This window comes from Microcebus murinus, chromosome 4, assembly GCF_040939455.1.
Source record: "Microcebus murinus isolate Inina chromosome 4, M.murinus_Inina_mat1.0, whole genome shotgun sequence".
Classification (NCBI taxonomy): Eukaryota; Metazoa; Chordata; class Mammalia; order Primates; family Cheirogaleidae; genus Microcebus; species Microcebus murinus.
Window position 1 is genome coordinate 49,739,990 of NC_134107.1, and position 23,200 is coordinate 49,763,189.

The 23,200-nt window shown below is 53.4% G+C and overlaps 1 protein-coding gene across 3 annotated transcripts in view; it reads left to right on the forward strand.

Annotated features, from left to right (window-relative positions):
* Positions 1 to 20,851, forward strand: part of DKK3 (dickkopf Wnt signaling pathway inhibitor 3) — a 38,241-nt gene extending 17,390 nt beyond the window's left edge. For 2 of the 3 annotated variants that reach the window (XM_012785727.2, XM_076002178.1), the window contains exons 5-8: positions 17,005 to 17,097; positions 17,890 to 18,034; positions 18,679 to 18,835; positions 19,305 to 20,851. In XM_012785727.2, the coding sequence (XP_012641181.1) occupies positions 17,005 to 17,097; positions 17,890 to 18,034; positions 18,679 to 18,835; positions 19,305 to 19,524 (615 nt within the window). In that variant the 3' untranslated portion in view covers positions 19,525 to 20,851. The remainder of the gene's footprint in view (positions 1 to 17,004; positions 17,098 to 17,889; positions 18,035 to 18,678; positions 18,836 to 19,304) is intronic. The other variant, XM_076002179.1, reaches the window with a different exon arrangement.
* Positions 20,852 to 23,200: the final 2,349 nt, after the last annotated feature.

A 23,200-nucleotide genomic window follows, 5' to 3' on the forward strand; every position in this document is an offset into this window, starting at 1 on the left:
ATTAACAATTTTTAAGTATACAATTCAGCAGTGTTCAGCACACTGACATTGTTTTGTGTAACCCATCTCCAGAACCCTTTTCGTCTTGCAAATATGAAACTCTAACCATTTAACAATATTCCCCATTCCCCTCCTGCAGAATAGGAGTTGCTAAGGATTGGGGGCAGGAGGGGCACGTTTTAGGAGAACACATTGGAGTAGAATCTGGAATCCAAACTGCTGCAGGTTAGAATATCTGAGCAGCTCCCCACACAGCTCTGGGCAGCGGTTCCTGCTCTTTGGAAGGAGGATTTAGTGATTGCCCGCGAAGGTTGTTTTAGAAGTAGGAGGCAATGTATGGAAAATATCTGGCACTTAATAGATGCCCAACAAGTATAAATTCCCCTTTCTGACCTAATTTCCTAGACCCCTTGGGGAAGGAAGCAGTGGGTTACTGAATATGGTGTGATAAATCAGTAAACATATTTATTTTGTTGTAAGGCTGCTGTTGCTTTAAACACAATAACTGAGAAGATTTCTGAAAGGTGATGGTGGCTAAGACCAAACACGTGAAAAAGCTGTTATGTATGAAGACAGGCCCTCCTGCCAAAGATAAAGTAAAGCAATATTTCACTGAGTCATATAATTATAAATGGTAGAATTCACATGATCTGTTGAGTTCCTCAAGACCAGGAATGAAAACATGTGGCACTAACACTTCCATCCTTCCACTTCTTTGCCTATGGCAGACATTGCTAATCGATCACAGAGTTATTTCCTTGTGAGCCCAGATAGAGTCTCAGCACTTAAGGCAGCACAGCACTTGCAGCAGCCACTGGCAATCACTTGGAAAGGACTGTGCTTGAAACCCAACTGACCCCTGTTCCACACCAAACTGCCCATTTTATGGATGAGAAAACAGAAATGGGAAGATATGATTTTTCTCCAAATCATGCAGCAGTCAGATCTGGAACCTCATTCCCAGTTCGGTGCAGTGTACACTGTGGACCTGGAGTTTCCTGTTGCTGGAAGCAGGGTCTCAGTGGTCCTGTTTTTGTCATATCTCAGAGGATTAACTATAGGGAAGATGGGCTGCCTAATGCTGAGAAAGATGGTGAAAATTGATCGGAAAAGGGTTTTCTCAGGCCCAGGGAGAAAAATCAGAAGTTCATAAAGAATTGCGTAAGGATTGTGAGCTCTAGGAAGGCAGGGACTTCATCTGTCCTGCGCCATCTCTGTATCCCTGTGATTGTGCCTGACGTGGGATAGGCGTCAGTAATTGAATGAACGTGTTAAATAAATGAGCGCTGTATGCCCCCGGTGTACATTGAGGAATATAAACAGAAGTAAAATGTCGTGAGGATAAGATTCAGTAAGGAGCTATAAGTATGTAAATGAGTTTAATTTGTTTGACAAATGAGCCTATGTTTTTCTTGCCTTCATTCATTTATCTACATTATTGAACAGCGGTTGTTGAGTTATATACTGGCTGTTTTATGTGTTTTATTTTCTGATCCTTATAATACTATGAAGTATATATTATTTTGCCCATGTGGACACTGGAGTTTAGAGAAGTTAAATCCCAAAAGTCATGGTAGATGGTTAAATGGTAGAACTGGAATATGAACCCAGATAGAAATTTTGGCCATTTCAATAAAAAGATATATTTCTGATAGAAAAAGTCATGAGAGTTTGCAGCCATAATTTTGGGGTGGTTTTGATCATCAATTTCCACCACTTGCTTACAACTTGTATCATTTATACCAAGAGTCATTGAATAATCCCTACCCCAAAAGCCTGAAACGGAAGACCAAAATCACAAAATGACAACTTTGTGGCAATGAACACGGGAGTCTTCCCCTCCCAGGGATGGCAGAGTCCCTTGGGGTCAGGGGAGGATGGTTAGAGAACTATGGAATCTAATAACCCACTTTTTTTTGGTCTTACTATTGATCGGGTGTCAGACTTGCTGTCGCTGAAGAGGAACATTCTAAACCACCAACGAGGAGCATTTTAAGTGGGTGGCATGCTCGCGTGTCTGAAGGGGTTGGCCACTGACACATTTCAATGATGTGATGTGGAAAATACAGCCACAGGGAAAACAGCTTGAATTTTCCATAGTCTCATAATTCAGGGCCTCTGAGAAGAGGAAGCAGGTACAAAAGGCAGAGGGAGTAGTAGTTAGGATGGAAAAGCATCCTGGCTGGAAGGTGGAGGCGGCCTGCTCCCCAGGCCAGGGGGTCCCCAGGAGGCTGGGTGGGCAGAGGCCAGCAGACTCCGCCCTTCTCAAGCCTGGGAAGCAGCAGCTCAGCCCCACATGCACAGGTTTCCCCACCCCGTAGCCTTTTGCGGTTTCCATTGCCTCTGGGGGCCTGTTTTCCCTGGTGATGTCTGTGAGGCCCTCCTTGCTCAGAGAGCACACATGCTGTGGCAGAAAGGCCAAGCCAGCGGCCAGTATTCATACTCGGTGCCTGCCCTGGGCAGGGCTGCTCCTGCCCCCTCTCCACATCCTCAAGGGTGAGAAAAGGAAAGGGAACTAATACTCTTTTTTTTTTTTTTTTTTTTTTTTTTTTTTATTCCTTTATTTATTTATTTTTTTTTCCATTTTCAGTTGGCCAATTAACGTTTTTTTTTTTTTTTTAATTTTTAGTAGAGACGGGGTCTCGGCTCTTGCTCAGGCTGGTCTTGAACTTCTGAGCTCCAACGATCCACCCGCCTCGGCCTCCCAAAGAGCTAGGATTACAGGCGTGAGCCACAGCGCCCGGCCGGGAACTAATACTCTTGAGCACCTACTATGTGCCAGGTGCTGTGTGACCATTTCATAGAAGCTGTTTTTCTTTATTCTTAGCAAACCCATCAACAGCAGGGCGTACCAGCCCCGTGTTAAAGATAAGGAGTGAGGCCAGGCACAGTGGCTCACCTCTGTAATCCCAGCCTTCTGGGAGGATCGCTTGAGCCCAGGCATTTGAGGATGTAGTGAGCTGTGCTGACTCCACTGCACTCTAGCCTGGGCGACAGAACGAGACCCTATCTCTGAAAAAGAAAAGATAAGGAGTTAAAGCACAGAGTGACTTGCCAAGGTCACCCAGCTAGTAAACAGCAGAGTTGGGATTTGGAAATAAGTCAGCTTACTGCAAAGCCTAGACTCCTAGTGCACAGCGCTACCTTACAGAAAGACCAAATGGGAAAGTTGCTGATAGTATTGGAATGTCTGGCACATGCCATGATATGTGGGCATAGTTATCATCCTTCATTTTTTTTTTTTTTTAGCCACATAACTGGTCAGGTTTTATCATTCCCATTTTACAGATAAGGAAACTGTGGCCCGGTGCAGTTAAATGACTTACCCAGGCTTGCGCAGTAAGAACGGGAAGCAGGCTTGGGGAGCTCACTGTGGGGGCAGTGGGTCCTTTTAGAGCCCTCGGGCTGGGTCTCGCTGGGAGAGCTGGGGCAGCCCCCGAGACGTGGCTGTGTTCCTCGGTGCCAGCACACAGGAATTCCCAGGCCCCGTTGGGGCCGCTGTGAGGATGGGGCTCCCAGGGTGTCTGGGGCGGGAAAGCTGGGTGTGCCCAGACCACCCTCCCCAGGCCGTCTGCCCACGGACGGAGATGGCTCCCCTGGGAGCTGAAGCTTCCCACGTTTCCTGCCATCCCATGAAGGTGAAGCAAAATCTGATGCCACTTATGAACAAAATGAGGTCGAAGCATATGTTTTTTCATGACTGAAACACATTAAGGCTGTTTCCAGGCTCGTTAGCTGAAATGATTCACTTGAAAGGTTTAAAAAATTCCAGAAGCCTCTTTTTTGTCCTCACTGTGGAAGAACATTGTGGGGAGAGAAAAAATAATGTCTCAGGGCAGGGAAGAGGTGGGGACAGAGGGGATGGCAAGCTGGAGGCACAGTAGAGGCCCAGGGGCAATGCCAGGTACCCCCAGCCCCCACCCTCCTGCCAGCGTGCTGGGGAAGTGACTTTTTCTGACCATGGAAAAACAACCTTGCTTTTGTTTTGTGTTGCTTTAAATTTTCTTCATCTTTTCCTATTCTTTTTTTTTTAAAGGCAATTGAGGGACTTCTTTGAGCCATATTTTCAAAAGAGGCTGATGGGTTGGAGACACTAAAGCAGTGGTTCGTAACCTTGGGTGTACATCAGGATTACCTTCTTAATCTGGCTAGAACTCATGGGAAGAGACATGCATCTTTATTTTCACTTACTTTTAAATTAAATTGAGCACATCCCTCCATCTTAAATGTAGACAACAAACTACAGCGTTATTAGCTGTGCCTTCTTACCAATAGCAATCGCAAATATTTTTAGATTCTTACTGTTGTTACATGTATCTTGAAATAAGCATTTACATTCATTACCACTTAGAAATTAAGATAGTTGTCAGACCTGCCACTTGATCTTGCTATACAGTCTGTTGATAAAGAAGCCTATAAAAGACTGTATCTCAAAATATTTTGATAACTGTATTTCAGTGCAACCATTTTCCTTTGTAATGCTGTTTTCCTTTATTCATCCAAATGTGTTATTCTGAGAAGGGGTCTATAAGCTTCATCAGGCTGCCAACATGGTCCATGGCACAAAAAAACATTAAGACACCTTATTTTAAAAAGGCCAGTGGCCAGTGTCTGCACGGGGCCTTTTGGCCACTCAGGTATGGACATGGCCCCATGGGCAGCAGGGAGGTTGTTGAAGGGCTCTGTCTGTTGCACGTGCTGGAGTGGAAGCCCCACTGTTGTAGGTTAGACTTGACCCCGATTTCCCCAAGTCACGCCAGCCTCCCCATTCAGGTGGTTCGAATCCTAAGGTCTGTGAAGAACCGTTTGCAGGAAACTGAAATTTGAAAAAATTCTGATCACCAGTATTGTGGGGAATCTTGAAAATGCTGGGGCTGGGATCCATCTCAGATGTAGGAGTCCCCCAGATCTGCCATTCTGGGGGACTGATCACTAGTATAAGAAGCCCATATTGGGCAGGTGGGGGGGGAAGGGGTGGGGATATACATACATAATGAGTGAGATGTGCACCATCTGGGGGACGGTCATGCTGGAGATTCAGACTTGTGGAGGGAGGGGGGAAAGGGCATTTATTGAAACCTTAAAATTTGTACCCCCTTAATATGCCGAAATAAAAAAAAAAGAAGCCCAGCTGGGGAGCCCAAACAGACTCCTGCTGCTCGAGACAGCAGCGAGGGTCAGTCTTCCTCTGAGAAGGCCCGGCCTTTGGCCGCAGCTTGGGAGCCTGAGCTCTTTGTGATGTGTCCTCTGGCTCCCTTCCCCGCTGCAGTCTGACTCCCCGCGGCTCAGCCCGAGGACCCAGACATGACATCCGGGGGAGATGTTTGATGTGTCAGCAGGGATCACATCCCACCGCCCCTGGGACTTTGTTCTTCCTTAGAGAAGATGTCACCTACCCTAGCAAAGGCTCCAGCCTCAAGCCTTTGGTATGGACAAAGAAGAAAGATGGTCGAGTCCACAAGCCTAGGGACTGAGTCTTGGAAGTGCTGTCCCTGAGGACTAGATTCTGTCTGAGCACCGTCTCCCAGCGCTCAGAGTGGGGAGGGACATGGCACATTTATGACTTCCTTCCCAGGGCAAAGGAAAACCAGAGGTAAGAGACTGGGTCAGGCCGAGTCAGCTCACTGACGCATGTGAGCAGAGCAAACAAGAAACCCACTGAGTAAATACAGAGAAGCTGCGTCCCCCCGCAAGGCCGGAGGGCGTGTTCTGAGTGCAGCCAGAATGAGGCCGAGCAGCGAGAGCCCTCAGACCCCGCTTGGCTTTTGTAATTACTGAAAGTCACACGCAGCTGCTTGCACCCTGTCCCCGAGGCTTGCCCTAGTCCTAATCCTCAGCCCCCAGCCCGGAACCACACAGCTAGTCATGTGAACGATCCCTGGCTTAGCCCGGTGCAGGTGAACCACGTGACTGCGACGGGAGTCAAGGCTGGGATTGGGGGGTGGTCTCTTCCTCTGAGCCCACTCAGGACCCCAGGGAGCAGCCCCAGCAGCTGACCCAGGGACCCAGGGATCAGCAAGGATTGGTGTCATAGGAAAAATCACTCAGGTTCGTAGGATGCCAGCTCTGCCAGACCCTCGAACAGTGAGGGGAGTTGCCTGGCCGAGGAAAATAGCACAGATTTGTTTGGCCTGGAGAGCAGCTAAGAAGGCTGGGGAGGCCCCAGCCTAGCCTAGGCCAGACAGGGTCAAAGTGGGGATGAAAAGGTTCGTGATATCAGCCACAGAGCTGTGAAGTGACCAAGCAGAGGGACGTGGAGACAGTCTCCTCTCTCTAGATGCCCGCCTGCTCTTGTGCTCCTAGTTCGCCCACCTGCAGGGGAGCAACCCCCCACCCCATAGGCATTGGCAACACCTGCTGAGCCCTGCGGTCACCACCTTCAAAGCGCCGAAAGAAATGGAAGCTATATTACCTCTTATGTCCTAGGCTTGAAGTCAGGCAGCGGTACTTTCTCCACACTCAGTTCATTAGAAGTGAGTCACTAGAGCTCAAGCACCCTCCTGGGGTGCGGGAGATGATTGGGCGGTGGGGGGTACACTGGCTTCCAGTCCCCTCCTCTTTCCTGTTTCTAGAAGCGATCCCTGGCTCCACAGGTGTTGTAAGTGCTCTGGGTGGAGGAGAGGCCAGTGGTTCAAGTGAAGGTCTCGGGGCACGTCCCAGCTTGGGTTGCCTGGAGACACCAATGACCAACCAGCCACGGGTCCCCTTGACTGCTGCTGGAGGGGGTCTCCCCTCAGGGAGAACAGCCAATAGCGGACACTCACAGCCCTCCCAACCCGAATCTTGGCATTCCCAGCGTGAGTCTTGGTGAATCTCAACACCTGTTGATCCTTTGAGCCCAGACACTGCTCTCTCCATCAGCTGGGCTGGATACGGGGCTGGGAGAGCAACGCAGAGGCACTCGCTGCCCCCAGGGGGCGGTCAGGGGAGGCTTCACTGGGGAGGAGACGTTTGTGCTGCTCCTTAAGGATGAATTCCACAGACCAGGGAGTCAGGGCGTTCTAGAAGCATGGGCCAAAATTTGGCCCTGGGGACCTGAGAAAACCAGACTGGAAAGCAGGTTGGGAACTGACCTTTAAGAACCCCACGTGCCGTGCATAGTGTGGACTCCAGGTCATGGTTGGGGGAAGGTAGAGACAGCCAGTCGCAAGGTCGAATACCCTCAGGGTACAGTCTCGTGGGGACTCACGACCTTGGTGAATTTGCTAGAGTTCAGGACCCTTGACCCCACAGATCCAGAAACTGGGCATTCTCAGCCCTCTCGCTAGCTAAATTCAGACCTCCCTAATGTATGGAGCGAAAGGCCAGGTTGTTGATTTGGGTGAGGAGCACCTCATCCAGCGGCAGGAGTGTTGGGACGCCATCCAGGACATGCGCTCTCTGGTGTTTGTGTCCTGGGGGGGCAAAGCCGGTTGTCTGAAGGCTGCTGGTGGGTGAGGATTAAAGCCAGCAGAGGCCGAGATTCACGAGGGCCACGCCGTGGGTTCCAGGTGCTCCCCGGTGCCTGACCTCCAGGCCCCTACCCAGTCACTCACTCCCTGCTTGTCACGTTGTTTTATTCCGCCAGAGTCACACATGCAGGCTGGCGTTCCCAGGGCCTGGAAGGCGGGCTGTCGCCTCCCATTACGCGTTGATTGAGTTATTCCAACCCTCAGCCTTCTCCAGGGCCCCTGTGCTGGCGCAGCTTTCAGAGCAATTGCGGTCAGGGACGTGCACAGTCAGGTCTGGGCTCTAGGCAGAGAACGGGCTCGTGGGGGAGTCTGGGGAGAGGGAGACAGGCTGGGCTGTGGACTCTTGGCTGCCACACGGCGTGGAGAATGATGTCCTTGAGGCAGAGGTGGGGACACTCTTCCCTACCTGGGAGGAAACCCCATGAGAGTGAGCCCCAATCCACCAGAGCCCCTCCCACCCACCGACCTCCCAGCCCCAGCAGGCGCTGGGCAGAGACAGAGCTGTCTCGGGAGGGGGCAGTTGGAAAGGAGTGAAGCCAGCTCTGTCCCTCTGCCACTCGGCATCCTCTCCTGGGATCCAGGTCCGGATTCAGTTCCTGGGAACCTGGCGAGAGCTTGGCTCTGGGCCAGTCACCGGAAGCATTTCTCCTGTAGCCACATGGCCGTGGCTGTCCTCTACCACACCCAGGCACTGAAGGCCAGTCTGGGGCAACTGGAAGGCCTATGGGCCTCAAACCTTGGAAACAGCAACAGCTGCGAGGGGGCTGCTCCGGCCAAGGCCCAGCCGGGCCGGCCCCCACGTCCCTGACACGAGGGGAGAGCGGTTGGGACTCCCTGCGGGTAGGGGGCACAGGCCTCAGCCCTGAGTGGAGGGGAGAAGATGGGGGACATCGGGGTTCTCTTATGATTTGCACCTTTTGCTGTATCGGGGAGTCTGCCCCCCACTCCTGCAGCTGCTCTTTTTCCCACACACAGGACACTCAGCCCGGGGCATCTTCCTGGATCCTGGCCCCCGTTGGCTATCTGGGTTCACGTCCCAGCTCCACCACTCACCAGCTGTGTGACTTTGGCAAGTTCCTTAGACTCTCTGTGCCTCAGTTTCCTCATCTGTAAAATAGAAAGGAATAACCCCAGTCCTTTCTCAGTGGATCGTTTTGAAGATTACCTGAATTAATATTAGGAGGTGGGACAGCTCAGCACATGGGAAACATAATACACACGTTGGCGGCGACTGTGACTGCTGGGTTATAATCACTGTCCACACGCAGGATCCAGATTCTCCTCGTGCAGAAGCAGAAGCTGCGCGCGGAGCCCCTGAAGACAGGCCAGGTCTGGGGCGGGGCGGCACATCCCGGCCTCCTCCCAGAATGCGAGGGCAAGGGTCAGGGCTCCTGGTGCCCTTGCTGGCTTACCTTCCTGGGCATCCCTCTTCCTGTGGCCATGGCAGCTCCTCTTCCTCCTCCCCTGCCCAAGGCCACCCTCTCTGTCTTCAAGGCACACACCTGCTGAATCATGCCTTGTGGAGCAGTTTGGCAGATAGTATACGAGACTCCCTGGATAACACTAAGGTGATTTTTAGTATCAGCCTGTCCCGTGCAATAATCAGGGCATACAATACTAAAATATCATTCATTGCTTATATGAAGTTCAAACTTCACTGGGTATCCTATAATTTTATTCGCTAAATCTAGCAATCTTACTTTAAGGCCTCCAAACTAAGGGGTCCCATGCAACCCGGATCACAGCGACCTTGAGGCGGGGCAGGACCCGGTCCTTCGTGTGCTGGGAGACCTGGGAGCACTGCAGGGCAGGACACTGTGACACTGCTGACGCTTGGGGGCCTGAAGTCCCCATATTCTGCATGTGGAGCGCTAACCATATACCAGGTGTGTCCGGGGAAGGACAGGCGCAGGCCAGGCCCAGGGCATTCCACGTGCCTTGGGAACGGGGTGGGGGCTGTGCAGAACCAAAGACCCTGGAAGAGCGTGGATGGGGAGCGGGTAGAGAGGGCTCTCTCCACCGATGCTAACCCAGGCTGGGTGGCAGGCACTCGGTTGACTCGGCAACATGAAGAGGTTTCCATTAGAATTAAATGAGGGTTTAAGTTCTCCAGAGGAAACGGCACTCAGGCTGAAAGAATGTGTTGGGAAGTTCTGCGAGTGGGGCTGGCTCTCTGGCCTGGCAGCAGGACAAGATCCCTGGGGGAGGGAGCAAACTTTTCCAGGGGTTGATTGAGAGAGGAGGCTCCCAGAGGAGCCCTGGCTCTGGGCGCTGTGTATATGGGAGAGAAGGAGAGACAGGACTCCAGGACAGTTTCTCGAGTGGTCCAGGAAGGGTTAGGAGCAGGCATTCTCCACGTCTTGCTGTGCCCAGCCCAGCCAGAGTGCATTTCCTCTTTCCTGGGCTGCGTGCGTGACTGGGGGAAGAAAGCCTTGGCTGCAGCAGCCCCCGGTGGCCCAGGCTTTTGCAGACACTTGCACTTCAGGATAATAATAGCTGGCTGCCGCCTGGATCTTTCCACAGGGCAGTCTCTGCAGTGTGGGTCAGGCCAGAACCCCTTGGTGAGGTCTGGGCTTCTGCCACGCTGAGCAGCCTAGAAGTTTCCAGTGCGGCATCCAGGAAAGGCCGAGGTGCTCTGCTGCGCTCCAGACAACGTGTGTCCTACTGGCTCCTCTGATTGGCCTGGTTTTAAGATCAAAAAAGGACTCCCAGGAATGGAGAAAATCTGACTTGGAAATTCCACAGAATAAAGAGCTGGCTGCCTGCCGCCCTCCCCCAGGGCATGGTTCCTAACCTCCAGTCACCTTGCCCAGGGCCAGCCTTGAGGACACTGCCCTCTTGCAGAGGCACCGTGGTCACTCCATCCCACAGCTGGCGCTTCACTGCAGGGCTGTCCCTGCTTAGGACGGTGCCTGGGCAGAGCTACCTCCCATACCTGGGTCGGGGGGCGGGAGACACTCGTTTATCTCACAGATTAACCATCTGCTCATCCTGGGCCTGGCACTACCACCCCACCCCCAGGGCCAGGAAATGGTCACCCACAGACAACATGCCCCACCCAAACCTCCAGGGACTGGAGCATGTGCAGGTCTGGGGTGCCAGAGCCCAGGACTCCTTGGTTGATCATGGGCTCAGCCAGGAAACCATATTCTGGTCCCCATGGTTCAACCGCCTTCAGAATGCACTAGGGCCTCCCCACGGGCCACCACCTGTCACCTTCCAACAGGGAGATGCTGAAGCTCGGGAACAGGCTGATTGTGTGTGGCAGATCCAGAACTGTGAACTGCGTGTTTGGCGGGGAGGGACGCCCATTCATTTCTTAGGATTGCTGTAACAAGTACCACAGACAGGTGACTTAGGAATTTGTCCCACTGCTCTGCAGGCTGGAAGTCCAAAGTCAGGTGTCAGCAGGCTTGTTCCTTCTGAGGGCCATGAGGACAGGTGCGTTCCAGCCTCCTGCTGGGCTTGTAGGTGCCATCTTCTCTGTCTCTCCATGTGGCCTTCTCTCCATGTCCACATTTCTCCTTTGTACCAGGACAGCAGTCATTCTGGAACAGGCTCACCCTGATGACTCAGTGGAATTAATTGCATCTGCAGTGACCCTATCTCCAAATAAGGTCACTTTCTGGGTGCTAGGGGTTAGGACTTCAGCATATGAATTTGGGGGGGGGACACAAATCCCTAACAGGGCACTGGGAGACAACAGAGTGCGGTGAGAAAACTGGTGCTTTTACTGTAGAGTGGGTCCGTTGTACAGGGTGAGTTTGGTCCTATTTCCTCTTGTCCTCTTGCTCCCCCTCCTCCTCCTGTCGATGGGTGACAAAGTAAGAAGTCCAGAGCTGTGGACTTGAGAGAAGCATGCAGAAGGCCCATGTGGCCTCCTCCTTTGGGCATCTGGGGACCTCCGGGATTCCTGGTGAGCGCGGAAGAGCCCAGTGCCCAGCCCGTGGAGGAAGGAGGTGGGCAGTGAGGGGCCCAGAGAAGCGGTGCACCCGCAGGCCCCACACAGACGCCTCAGCAAGACTCCCCGAGTGGCTCGTTGTTCCCGCCCCTCTCCAAGTTTTGGCCTCTGCCTCCTCAGAGCCTCTCTACTTTTATAAACTCTGAACTGGAAAATCAAAGACTCAGACAGCTCCTTTGCCATTTTCCACTATTTCACATCATTGTAGAAAGACTGGGGCAGTTTCCAGCCCCACAGCCCTGCCAGACCTATGCGTGTCCCCATCAGCATCCCGCCTGCCAGCTTTCTGAACTTTCTAAATATAGCTCCCGCCCCAGGCCGACAAAGACGGAGCCCTGAATGGCCCTGGCCTGCTTCTGGGCGGCTTGTCAGATTTCCCCAGCAGGGTGGGAGGGAGGAGGGGGCAGACAGGAGTGGCCGGCCTGGACGGGAGCGCTGGAGCCTGTGCAGCTGGCTTTTGTCGCCCAGCCATAGTGACATTTAGGCCCAGACATGGGGGGTGTGGTCTTGGCATGAGTTCCTGCCTTCCGTCTCTGGGGACGTGTGGGGCCAGGGCCCGTCCCAGGCAGGCTCTGCTAAGCTGTGACTGAGGGAAGGGGAAGAAGAGGACAACCTCCCCAGGAGGAAATGGGAAGAGGCTGGCTCCACTTCAGTCAAGCCAGGTGACAACGGCCGACTGCTCACCTTAAGTCAGTTTCCACGTCTGTGAAGTGGGGACGAGAACCCCATTGAGGGAACTTGTGCTGGGTGGTGGCACCGGCGGCCCTGCCTGGACTCCGTGTCCGGGTGTGATGGGTTGCTGCCCCTAGAGGCAGGTGCTCTGCCAGGCACCTCCTCATGCTGGGCGGCACTGGGCGAGGCCTGCGCCCTGCCTCGGTGTAGGAGTCGCCCCCCTCCAGGCCCAGGCCCTGCGAGGTACTTGCTCCTTCACAAAACACAACCCTGAGCCCAGAGCGCCCCCACAGCCTTCCTATCCCCTCCCTGCCTCTTCAGATCCCAGCTCCTCAGCCTTCGGGGCCCAGTTGGGTGCTGAGGCCCCTTTAAGACACTGGCCCCAAAGTGGACATAACCCTTGAGCATGGGCAAGAGCAACTGGAATTGCTGAAAAGAATGAAACCTGGCTGTCTGGACTCTGGGCCTGGCTGTGCTTGGGGCACCAACCCGTGTCTTCCCCACCCCCCACTCAGTTCGCAGAGGGTGGAGGCAGGTCGCTAACCCCAGGAAAGGTGGGACCTGCCCCTACTGGTTGGGGGCCTCAGGAGCAGCCCTGTGTGAGCAGCTGACTGTACAGAAAGCCTGGCCTCCATACAAGAGGCCACTCTGGCCCAGGGCTTTCCTATTTGACACCCTCTGGATGTAGATGAGACTCCATGTTCTGTCCTCAAGTGCTGACAGGGACAGAGATGTAGAGTTGTTGGTGGAAGCGTCAGGCCCCTGTTGTCTTAGGCTTGCCTTTCGGCTGACAAGCTGGTCCCCCGGGCAGGGGTGTGCCATGGGGGATGGGGCCCTGGGTGCATGGGGGAGCAGGTGCATAGCTGTCTGGGGCCATGGCCACCCTCACTGTGCACAAACTCAGTGCCACAGCCCCGAGAAAGTCTCTGCTGTCATCCTCATTTTTAATAAAGGTTGAGTGAGTCAGCAGCCCAAGTTACACAACTCTTAAGTGGCAAAACCAGGATTTAGTTTATGTACCTTGGAGTCCCAAAGTTTCCAGTATGATCACAATTCTTAAAAAGTGTGTCTGGAGTCTGCTGGGAATGACAGTTTTACATCCACACCCGGCGAGCTGCTGGGCTTTATAACAAAGCCCCTGCTTTCTCAAGGGATGTCATGTGGAACTAACCTACCAGAGCTCCATCAAAACCATGTCAGCAAAGGAAACCAGTAGCTTTAGTGTATTTAGATTCTTCAAAGGTCTTTGGCAAAGTTCCATACCAAAAAGTTTTTCCATACTTAGAAAAAACTTAATTTTGCAGAGAATGCTTTGTTTAGGGAAAGAAAGACCGTGCTGAGGATGAACAAGTACTTTTCTTCATGGAGAATTGTAAACAGCAGGGTCTCACTGGGATTGACACTGGAAGGGCCTTAGCTCATATTTTCAATTAAAGATCTGGAAGAGGAAGTGTATAGTGAAAATTCCAAGTCTACAAGGACTTTTGGGGAATGAGAAGCCAAATGAATGGAATGCCTATGTTTTCTGCGTCGGTTCTCAAATCATGGCTAAGAATGAGCATTTTGTTAGCCACAGGAACATGCGAGTGGTTTCATCTACTCAACACATATCTATTGTGTGTCCATGATATTCCAGGCACGGTACTGGGCACAGACACGTTAATTATTTGGTATTATTCTGCTGTACAAAAGTGGGATGATACGGTTCTAACATGCTTTGTTTTACTTTCTGATGTTTTGTAGAATCACTATGCAAAGAACGACTTCATTCTCATGCATGTCTGTGTGGAGGCATTTCCCCATGAAATGACTGCACAATTATCTGTTCCCTCTTGTTGGACATTTCAGTTATTTCTGCATTACAACATGTAACAGTTTAGGGTTAAACATCGTTGTACACAGATATTTGCACACATGGACAGGTGTTTCTGAGGATAGTCACCCAGAAGAGAAAGTACTGGGTCAGAGGACATAGCATGTAACTCTCAGGGAGATGCTTGCTGATGAATTGCCTGCAAAAAACCCAAGTCCAATTTTAGTTACCCCAAAGCATCTGGGGAGGCTCATTTCCGCAAACCAACATTGGATATTATACCAGTTTCCTATTGATGCTGTAACAAAACACCACAAATTTAGTGGGTTAAAACCACACAAATTTTTCGTCTCCCAATTTTGGAGGTGAGAGGTCGGACATGAGTCTCATTGGGCTAAAATCAAAGTGTGGGCAGGGCTGTGCTTTCTGCAGGCTCTAGGCAAGATTCTGTTCCTTGGCCCGGGGCACCTTCCGTCTTCCAAGCCAAAGGCCAGTGGAGTCTCCACCACATCTCACGTGGCCTCAGTGGACACTGACTCTCCCTTTTCCATCCGTAAAGCCCCTTATGATTACGAGGCGCAGCTGGGTGAGCCGAGCTACTCTCCCTGCTCAGGTCAGCTGATTAGCAACCTTAGTTCCATCTGCGACTTGCTTTCTCTCCTTGCACGTAACAGCATACCCACAGGTTCCTCGGAGCAGGACGTGGACATCTTTAGGGGCACATTACTCTGCCCACCACGGAGATGATCAACCTCTTCAACTTTTTCCATTCTAAGTGAACAAACGGCATTCTGCTCTTTTAAGCTACATTTTCTTGATTATTGGTGAAATTGAATGTCTTTTTCTGAGTAGGCAAAGAAATGCTGTGGTTGTAAGTTGCCTGTTCAGACCTTGTGTCTGCCTTCCTGGGCTGCCTGTGATTCTGTGCCCGGCGGCCCGCCCGCCCTCCCGAATGCCAGCCCTCCCACTCCATTTTCTCGCCATTCTGCTTCGGAAGAAATGTCAGGCAGCTTCCGGCTGAGCTGCCCGAGTGGAGGGCGTGGTGGGCTGAGACAAGGAGCGCCTTGTGACGTGGGCCAGCCCCCGGGCCTTCTCTTGCCATATGGGCTCCGGTTCTGGCTCGGCCCCGCCACTCGGCAGCCGTTCCACCCCCCTCAGAGCCTCGGTTTTCTCGTCCATGAAAACAGCGATGGTGTCATACCTGACATTTGAGGGTTGCTGAGAAAGGAACAGGAGCAAAGCGTCCACAGCTCCGTGGGCGAGGGAGCGTCCTGGCTGTGAGCCGCCAGCACCTGTGGGCGATCAGAGCGCCGGGCGGATCTGGGCTGAGCTGGGTGGGGCTTGGGGAGACGCGCAGAAGAGTAACGTTAGGTCATTTCCTAGGGTGTCAGGCAAGGGGATCTCCTCTGACACTTTTTGAGAAATTACAGTAAAGAGTTAAATTGCTTTTCAATTATTCTGGGAGTCAGACTTTGCCTCTTCTGAAGCTCCTGCTGAGCACGGAGCCTGGTGTCCGGTGGTGACTCACACACACCAGGAAGCAGGGACGCCTTCGCCCTGGCCTCCTCCCACCGTCCTCCAGGGGGCCGTGGGAAGACAGTGTCCGATAGCACCAAGGGTCTTTCTAATGGGTCCTCCTTGCCTGGTGAGCAGAGCACGACCCACGCTCTGGGGTGTGCCGGGCTGTGGGTCGGCAGCCGGGCTGGGGCTGCAATGGTGTTGGGCAGAAGCGGAGCCTGCAGCTGCCCTGAACCAGACACCAGGGCTGGCCATGGACACCCAGACCTGGACACCAGCTGCTGCCCAGTAACGCAGGCCACCTGGGCCACCAGGGCCCCTCCGCCCCCAGCCAGCACAGGTGCTCTGAGCCCAGGCCTCACAGGACCCTGTTCTGACGCTTCCCTATCTACATTGTCAGGCCTGTGGCCTCCGTTCACAGAGCAGAGGCAGGGACAGCACCGGCCACTGAGGTCCAGGCCTGCCCGCCCAGGCTTTGTTGGGTCGGGCTGCACACCTGCTTTCAGGGTGGTGGATGCCCTGGGTCAGAGGGGGAAAGCAGGTCCCTCCCCTTCCGGAAGGTTTGCTGGGGCCTCTTTCTCACCTCTGGCTGCCACTTCCAGGAGCCCCGAGCCCCCTCGGCTCAAGGGCTAGGGTTGGAGTGTCCCTCTACCCCGAGCTATCACATTCTCTTGGGGGAACCTGTTGGCCTCTGTGAGACGCCATTTCTGGCTGACAACACAAGGAGGGCAGCTCCTACCTGCTGCCTGCCAGGAACCACCGAGTGAGACAGGGACGCCAAGCCTGGCGTGGCACTGGCACACAAAGGGGGCGATTAATGGCTGTCTCTGTCACCGCTTCCCCTCCGCTCCTGCCCTCCTTTCCCTGCGTGAAAGCAGCAGGTTCCCAGCCTGAGCCTGACAGTGGCCTGGAGTGGAAGCAGCCCTCCCCCCACCAGTGACTGGTGACCCTGCAGGCCACATGCCCTCTGCTGTGTCTCCCCCCTGGAGTCGGGCCTCGGGCTGGCCAGAGTCTCTCCTCATCTCCAGCCAGGTGGAGCTGGCAGCCACAAGGGCCATTCCAGCCACCCTCCTCTCATTTCGGAGCTGGCAGCTGCCTTCGCCTCTCCCCTAGACCCCAGACCCAGGACTGTGAGGGGGGCGCCCTGCAGGGCAGGGCTGTGGCCTCCGGACAGGGTCACTGGCCATGTGGCCTCTACAGCCAGCAGAGCCCGGCGAGGCCTCCAGCCCTTCCTGTGCAGTCACGCGGGCCTGGCCCTCATTAGCACTTTTTATTAACTCCATCTGCTCACACTGAAGACCGAGTCCCTGTGCTCCTGCCCCCGGTGTGGGAGGGGAAGGGCTGCGCACAGATGCAATGAATTGTGGGTGGGGTCCTGGGGCCCTGGCCACACTTTGGAGGAGGCCCATCCGGCTTGCAGGAGTGGGGTGCTCAGGGGCCTCTGATATCCCAGTCCTTTCCTGGCCATCCTGAGCGGGGAGTCAAGACGGGGGGTGGAGACAGCCTGGCCCTTCCAGGGCACTGGCTGCCACTCTGCATCCCCCTGAACCGTCCCTGACCCCCTGCACTGCATCCCCGCCCCCCCGCAGGAGTGCATCATTGACGAGGACTGCGGGCCCGGCAAGTACTGCCAGTTTGCCAGCTTCCAGTACACCTGCCAGCCCTGCCGGGCCCAGCAGTCGGTGAGTACTCCCCGGGGCCTCTGCGTACAGCACTGTGGTAATGGGGACGGTGGGGGGGGGGCATAAGGCCAGCGGCCCCAGGGGTCTAGCTGGGCTTCCCATAGTGATGGCGAAGGACTCCCAGAGAGCTGACTCCTGGAATGAGCAGGAAGCCATCCCAGTCTAGACAGCAGAAGGCCATCTGCACACCTGCGGCCATACCCCACCCCGAGGTCTCTGGTCACTGCGTCTGCCTTGTGGGTAGCAGAGAAGGGGAAGAGGGGAGGAGGCGGCCCCGTACCTGTCCCTTCCCTGAGGACAACCCATCCAGGTGACAAACAGCAGCCCCCAAGGCAGGGAAAGTGCAGCCCACCCCTGGGGCTTTCTCCAAATTTGCCCATAAGAGCAGGCGGGGACCGGAGAGGATGGGGGGGATGGGGAGACGGGGAAGGAAGAGGCTGGACAGAACATTTCCCTCAAGGGGTTTTCACTGAGAAACATGAAGCCAGGGCAAAAGAGCTTCCCTCCACCCAACAGATGTGTTGGACAAAATGGCATGGGTGCCCAGATTTTTTCTTAAGCTGCATAGAAAGACCCAGATGCATGACTTCTCTCAGTGCCGTTTTTCCAGCGTTTTGACCACTTCATCTCACCAGCCACACTCCCATCTTTGCCCTCTTGACTTCCACTAAACGCCCCGCCTCGGTCTCCTCTGTACAATGAGGCTGCGGGCTAGCCCACCTATAGCATCTGCAGGCCGGGCCCGGCTGGGCCGGGCTCCTGAGCGCTGGGCTCCCCTCTCTCCCGCTGCAGCTCTGCACCCGGGACAATGAGTGCTGCATAGACCAGCGGTGCGTCTGGGGTCGCTGCACCAAAATGGCCAGCAGAGGCAGCAACGGGACCATCTGTGACAACCAGAGGGACTGCCAGCCTGGGCTGTGCTGTGCCTTCCAGAGAGGTGGGTCAGCTCCCCTCGGGTGCAGAAAAGCCCTGTCCCCAGCCCCACCCCACTGGGCTCCTGGGCCGTGTCCACGCCAACTTAGGCTCCTGCCTCCAGGGCAGCTCCCAGCGCCCACACAGCACGTGCCCCACTGTGCCTCCGGAACATTCCTGAGGGGTGGTTTCTGCGTGTCACCTCTGGGGCCTGCAGTGGCTCCTGTTGCCTCCCACTTTGTTCAGACCCTTCCCTCTGCCTCACAAGGCCTCATCCAGCTCCAGTTTACATGTCTCTTCTCTCCACTACTCCTTGGCCCATCTGGGAATGTTATTGGCCCCAACTTTTCCCACCGAGCCCACCCCAGGCCCTTGTTGGGCTGTGCCCAGGCTTGAGTGCCTTTGCTCCGCTCTTCACTTCTCCAGACTTCCTGGCCCTCGAACCCAGCAGAAGCCCACCTCTGCCAGCCAGCCCTCCCTGCTTCAGCGCTCCCGGCCATTCCCTCCTGGGCCCAGGCTGCCATTCCTATTCCTTCTCATTCCACTTCTTCACACTTAACCACACCTTAGGGTAGAAGGGGGGGAGGCTACACCCCAATTCTCTGCTCCCTCCCTGGGTGCTCTCCTGCCTGGTGCTGGGCACGCAGGGGTGACTTTGGGCTGTTCCAGGCCTGCTGTTCCCTGTGTGCACACCCCTGCCCGTGGAGGGCGAGCTCTGCCATGACCCCGCCAGCCGGCTCCTGGACCTTATCACCTGGGAGCTGGAGCCTGAGGGAGCTTTGGACCGGTGCCCGTGTGCCAGTGGCCTCCTCTGCCAGCCCCACAGGTGAGCGCCCCTCTTTGTGCCCTGGTGGGGCCAAGGGCAGATTAGGTGCCATCGTGAGGCCTCGTGAGCGGGAGTGGGCTTTGCCTGGGGGAGATGTGTTAATATTATAGGTTGTGTTGAGGGTTGGTTTCACTTGAAAAGCCCTTGGGTCATGCAGATGGAGGGGCCAGTCAGCCGTCAGCTCTGCAGGTCGAGGCTCACGTAGGTGCGGCGAAGCGGCTGTGTGTGGCCGTGCCCCACTGTGGGCTGCCCTGCCTGGGCCCAGACGGGCAGGGGCTGGTGGGGGTGTCACGTTGCTGTAGGAGCCACAGAAGCCAGACCTGCAGGTCGGCCGAGGCGCATATTCACCCGAGGTAGACGCTGTCAGGTGACGCGAGAGGAGATGAGGAGGAGCCCCCGGGGACAGTGGCCCAGGCCACAGCCCGCCGCAGGCTGCCGTGCTCACAGCGTGCTCTGCTGTCTCTGCCAGCCACAGCCTGGTGTACGTGTGCATGCCGGCCTTTGTCGGGAGCCACAACCAAGATGGGGACAGCCTGCTGCCCAGGGACGCCCCCGACGAGTACGAAGACGAAGACAGCTTCATGGAGGAGGTGCGCCAGGAGCTGGAGACCCTGGAGAGGAGCCTGAATGAGGAGATGGGGCTCGGGGAGCCTGCCGCTGCCGAGCTGCTGGCAGGGGAAGAGATTTAGATCCAGACCCGGGCCGCGGGTAGATGTGCAATAGGAATAGCTAATTTATTTCCCCAGGGGTGCCCTCTAGATGTGGACTGACCAGGATTTTTTCTGTCTTCTTCCCAGTAAATTTTCCCTCTGGCTTGACAAAATGAGGTGCTGTGCGTTTGTCCAGCTCCCCAGACTGTTCTCCGGTGTCATGGCTCGGGTGCTTGGGCAGGGTGAGGGCAGGACCTGGTCCTGATCATCGGCCGCTTTGCCCTGACCGGGTGGCAGATGGCACGTTTTGTCCTGCATCACTTTGAGAATTGTTTAAGGGGAGGGGATGGAAAGAAAACATGTGGCATCTCCTCATGATGGGCTTGGGCAAGTGTGGAGAAGAGTGCCCTGCTTTGCTAATAACATCAACCTGGCAAAACTGCAACAAATGAATTTTTCATGCTGACCTTTCCATGCGCTGCCTTCAGCTGTTGCCAATGAAATGTTCTGCTCATTCCACTTTACATGCGTTTGTACGGTCTGCAGTTTTACTCAGCTTCTACCTCTGTGCCTGGGCATTTTCATATCTACCATCGATTCATTCTCGCCTGGGGAGGGGGGCATTGGTCTCCTCGTCCATCAGGGATCTTGGGAGCTCAGAGACAGCAAGCTGCTTGCCCAAGTCGCACAGCAAGTGAAAAACAGAGCCCATTTTCCCCCAGGTGTGACTCCAAGTTCAGTGCTGTCCTCTTTACCACCCCACTCCAGCCCCAATGCCACCAAAAGCACCCTCTCAAAAGGAAGGAGAATGGGACTTTTCTTCTTTTGAGGTACATCTGGAATTAGGTCAAACTATTAATAGTTCCCACATTCTTCTAAGATTAAACTTCTGTTATAAATAGTGGTGTTCTCACCAGTGTGGGGTGGCCGTCATTCCAGTGGAGACAAATGGTGTGGACATTGCCCCCTTTTGCCCCCTTAGTAACTTTGAAGGTACATGATTGGAGCACAGGATATAAGTTAACTTGCAGAAGCAGCTCTTAGGTAATTGTAGGGCCAGGATTATGCCCGAAATTTGCAAAATCACTTAGCAGCAACTGAAGACCATTATTAACCACAGGGAGAAAATTAAACAAGACAGGCTCTATGAAATATGGCTGTAATATCCAAACTGAGAACAATGAACTGTATGCCATTCCACAAATGACATTTTCAGATGCCATGGACTGTTTCCATCATGTATTCATCCAGAGTTATTAAATTTTAAAGTTGTACATGATTGTATTAGCATGCTTTCTCTGAGTTTTAAATTATGTGTAAACACATGTTGCATTTAGAAATCAAGCATAAATCACTTCAACTACTTTTCTGTAGTTCTTGGACTTCTTTTTTCCTTTTGACTTTGAATAAATATAAAATCCTCTCAGCAAAAAAAAAGTAAAATAGAAATGTCCTGTATTGTAATAACAACGAAAAAGAGATTTCTTCCATAGAATTAAATTTTCTAGACGACTGAATCACATCCCTCTTAGTATCAAAATATTTTAAATATTGTAACCATTTTTGGACAGGAAGTAGTCTTAAGAGTGCAAATGCTTCACTGTCTTCTGAAAGAACAAATATTTATGACCCTTTTCTTGGGCGCCTTCTTTAACCAAATGCAGTTCTGGGCTCTAACACGATAACATCTTCAAGGACTACAACAATAAAGCTTCTATACATTGGGTGACAGGCACCAGATTAGGCAGCCTACCTATATTAACTCATCACTGTTCATTGAATTCCATGAGTATTTTCTTCATTTAACAGATGAAAAAACGGAGGGGCTAAAATATTAAGCGATAGAGCTGGAAGTCAGACAAAAACAGGATCTAGTACAGTAGGCCCAGCAGCTAGTAAATAAAAAATACTGATTAAGATCAAATAGGGAACTGTTTTCTAGTCAAATGTTGAAAACCATCGGGACCACTCTACAGCTTTACTTGTTATTCAGCAGACAGTACTGAGAGTCTGCACAGAACCAGGTGCTGTGATATGCTCGGGGGTGCCAAGTTGACCCAGACAGGGTCCCCACCCTGAAGGCATCACAGCCTAATGACAGAGATACAGCTAAACTAAGTGAGATAAAACAGAAGCAGTTTTCTGGGCTTTCTGGGTCATGGGCAGAGGGAGGGAGGGGTGCCATAGAGGGGAAGGAAAGGCAAGCTTGAGGAAGTGTTTGGAGAAGAGGCTGAAAATTATTTCATCCATCAAAGAATGATTGACAACATTGTAGTGAATGAGATTAACCTGGGTCCCTCCCTTATGTAGCTTCTATGCAGGTATGTTATCCTCCTCTACTCTGTCATCATAGCCATAGGAATACAAGAACATGAGAGGCTTTGCAAAACACTTAGCTGAAGTTCACATCTGGAGTAGCTGGAATGTCCTAAATGGAATGTTGGGAGGGTTGGGTGGAGGTGGTACCTGAGTCTGTGACCGCTGCTCTCCCAGATCCAGGGCTCCTGCCAAGAAGCTGTGGCAGACCCTCTCAGTCCAGCTACTCAACAGCTGTTCCCAGCCCCCCAGCAGCCAGGGATGGCCACGTGACCCCATTCTGGTCGAGGAAATATAAGGGGAAGGCTGCCAAACTGCCAAAGAGCTCCTGGGAAGGATTTTTTCCCTGGCTGACAAAAGGAAAGTGGCAAACGAGAAGAGTCTCTCTGACCTCACCCCTTCCGCTTGCTTCCGGACTCTGAGAGCAGTGCGTGGGACATGGCTCGGGATCCGGGGCAGCGTCTCCTGCATTCCTCTGGAGGCTCGAGGGGAGTCCATTTCCTTGTCTTCTTTAGCCCCTAGAGGTTGCTCACAGCTCTTGGCTAATGGCCCCCTCTGGCTTCAAGGCCCACGTAACAGCTCCGTCCCTATCAGTGCCAGCTCTCAGGTTCTCTGCAGCTGGGAAAGGTTCTCCACTTCTAAGGACTCCTGACTAGATTGGGCTCATCTGGACAACCCAGAATAATCTTCCTGTATCAAGGTCCTTAACCTTAAATCACATCTGCAAAGTCTCTTTTGCCATGTAAAGTAAATATTCACCAGACCCCAGGTTTAGGACGTGGACCTGCCACAGAAGAGTTCAAGTCTGAATCTTTGATGTTGAGGAGGAAACCCATCCAGTTTTCCACCATCTCTGGACACTTTTTTAAGTAAACCACTGATATTATAGATTGAAGCCCAAAGTACTTCTGATACAGGAGCTATTTGCATGATGACCAACAGCCTGAACAACAAAGCCCCACCAGCCTGGTTCGCCAGCCTGTGACACGGCTGGGAGAAAGGGAGGCAGGGCAGAAGGCAGAGTTGAAAAGAGAAGCGAGAGGTGTGACGTGGTGTGAGGGAAAGAGGGCAGGCAGGGTGAGAAGAGGGGCATCAAGTATTACTGTGGTCCGTGCAACCCCTCCAGATAGTCGAGAAATGCAACTCAATTATTCTGAGAGGATCACTTTTTGACAGCCAGGCTGTGCTTCTGAACTCGGCGCCAGCAGCTGAGGAGCTGGGCTGCACGCAGGCTCGCTGAGCTGCCCCTGCAGCAGCAGCAGCACTGCACCTGCCCTCCATGAAGATCAGAGAGTGGGTATGAACTCCCCTTCTGGGACATCGTGGTGTTTGGACAATAGATTTGTCCCTTCCCTGACTTCCCATGAGAAAGGGGAGATTAGACTTACTCCCTTGGCTG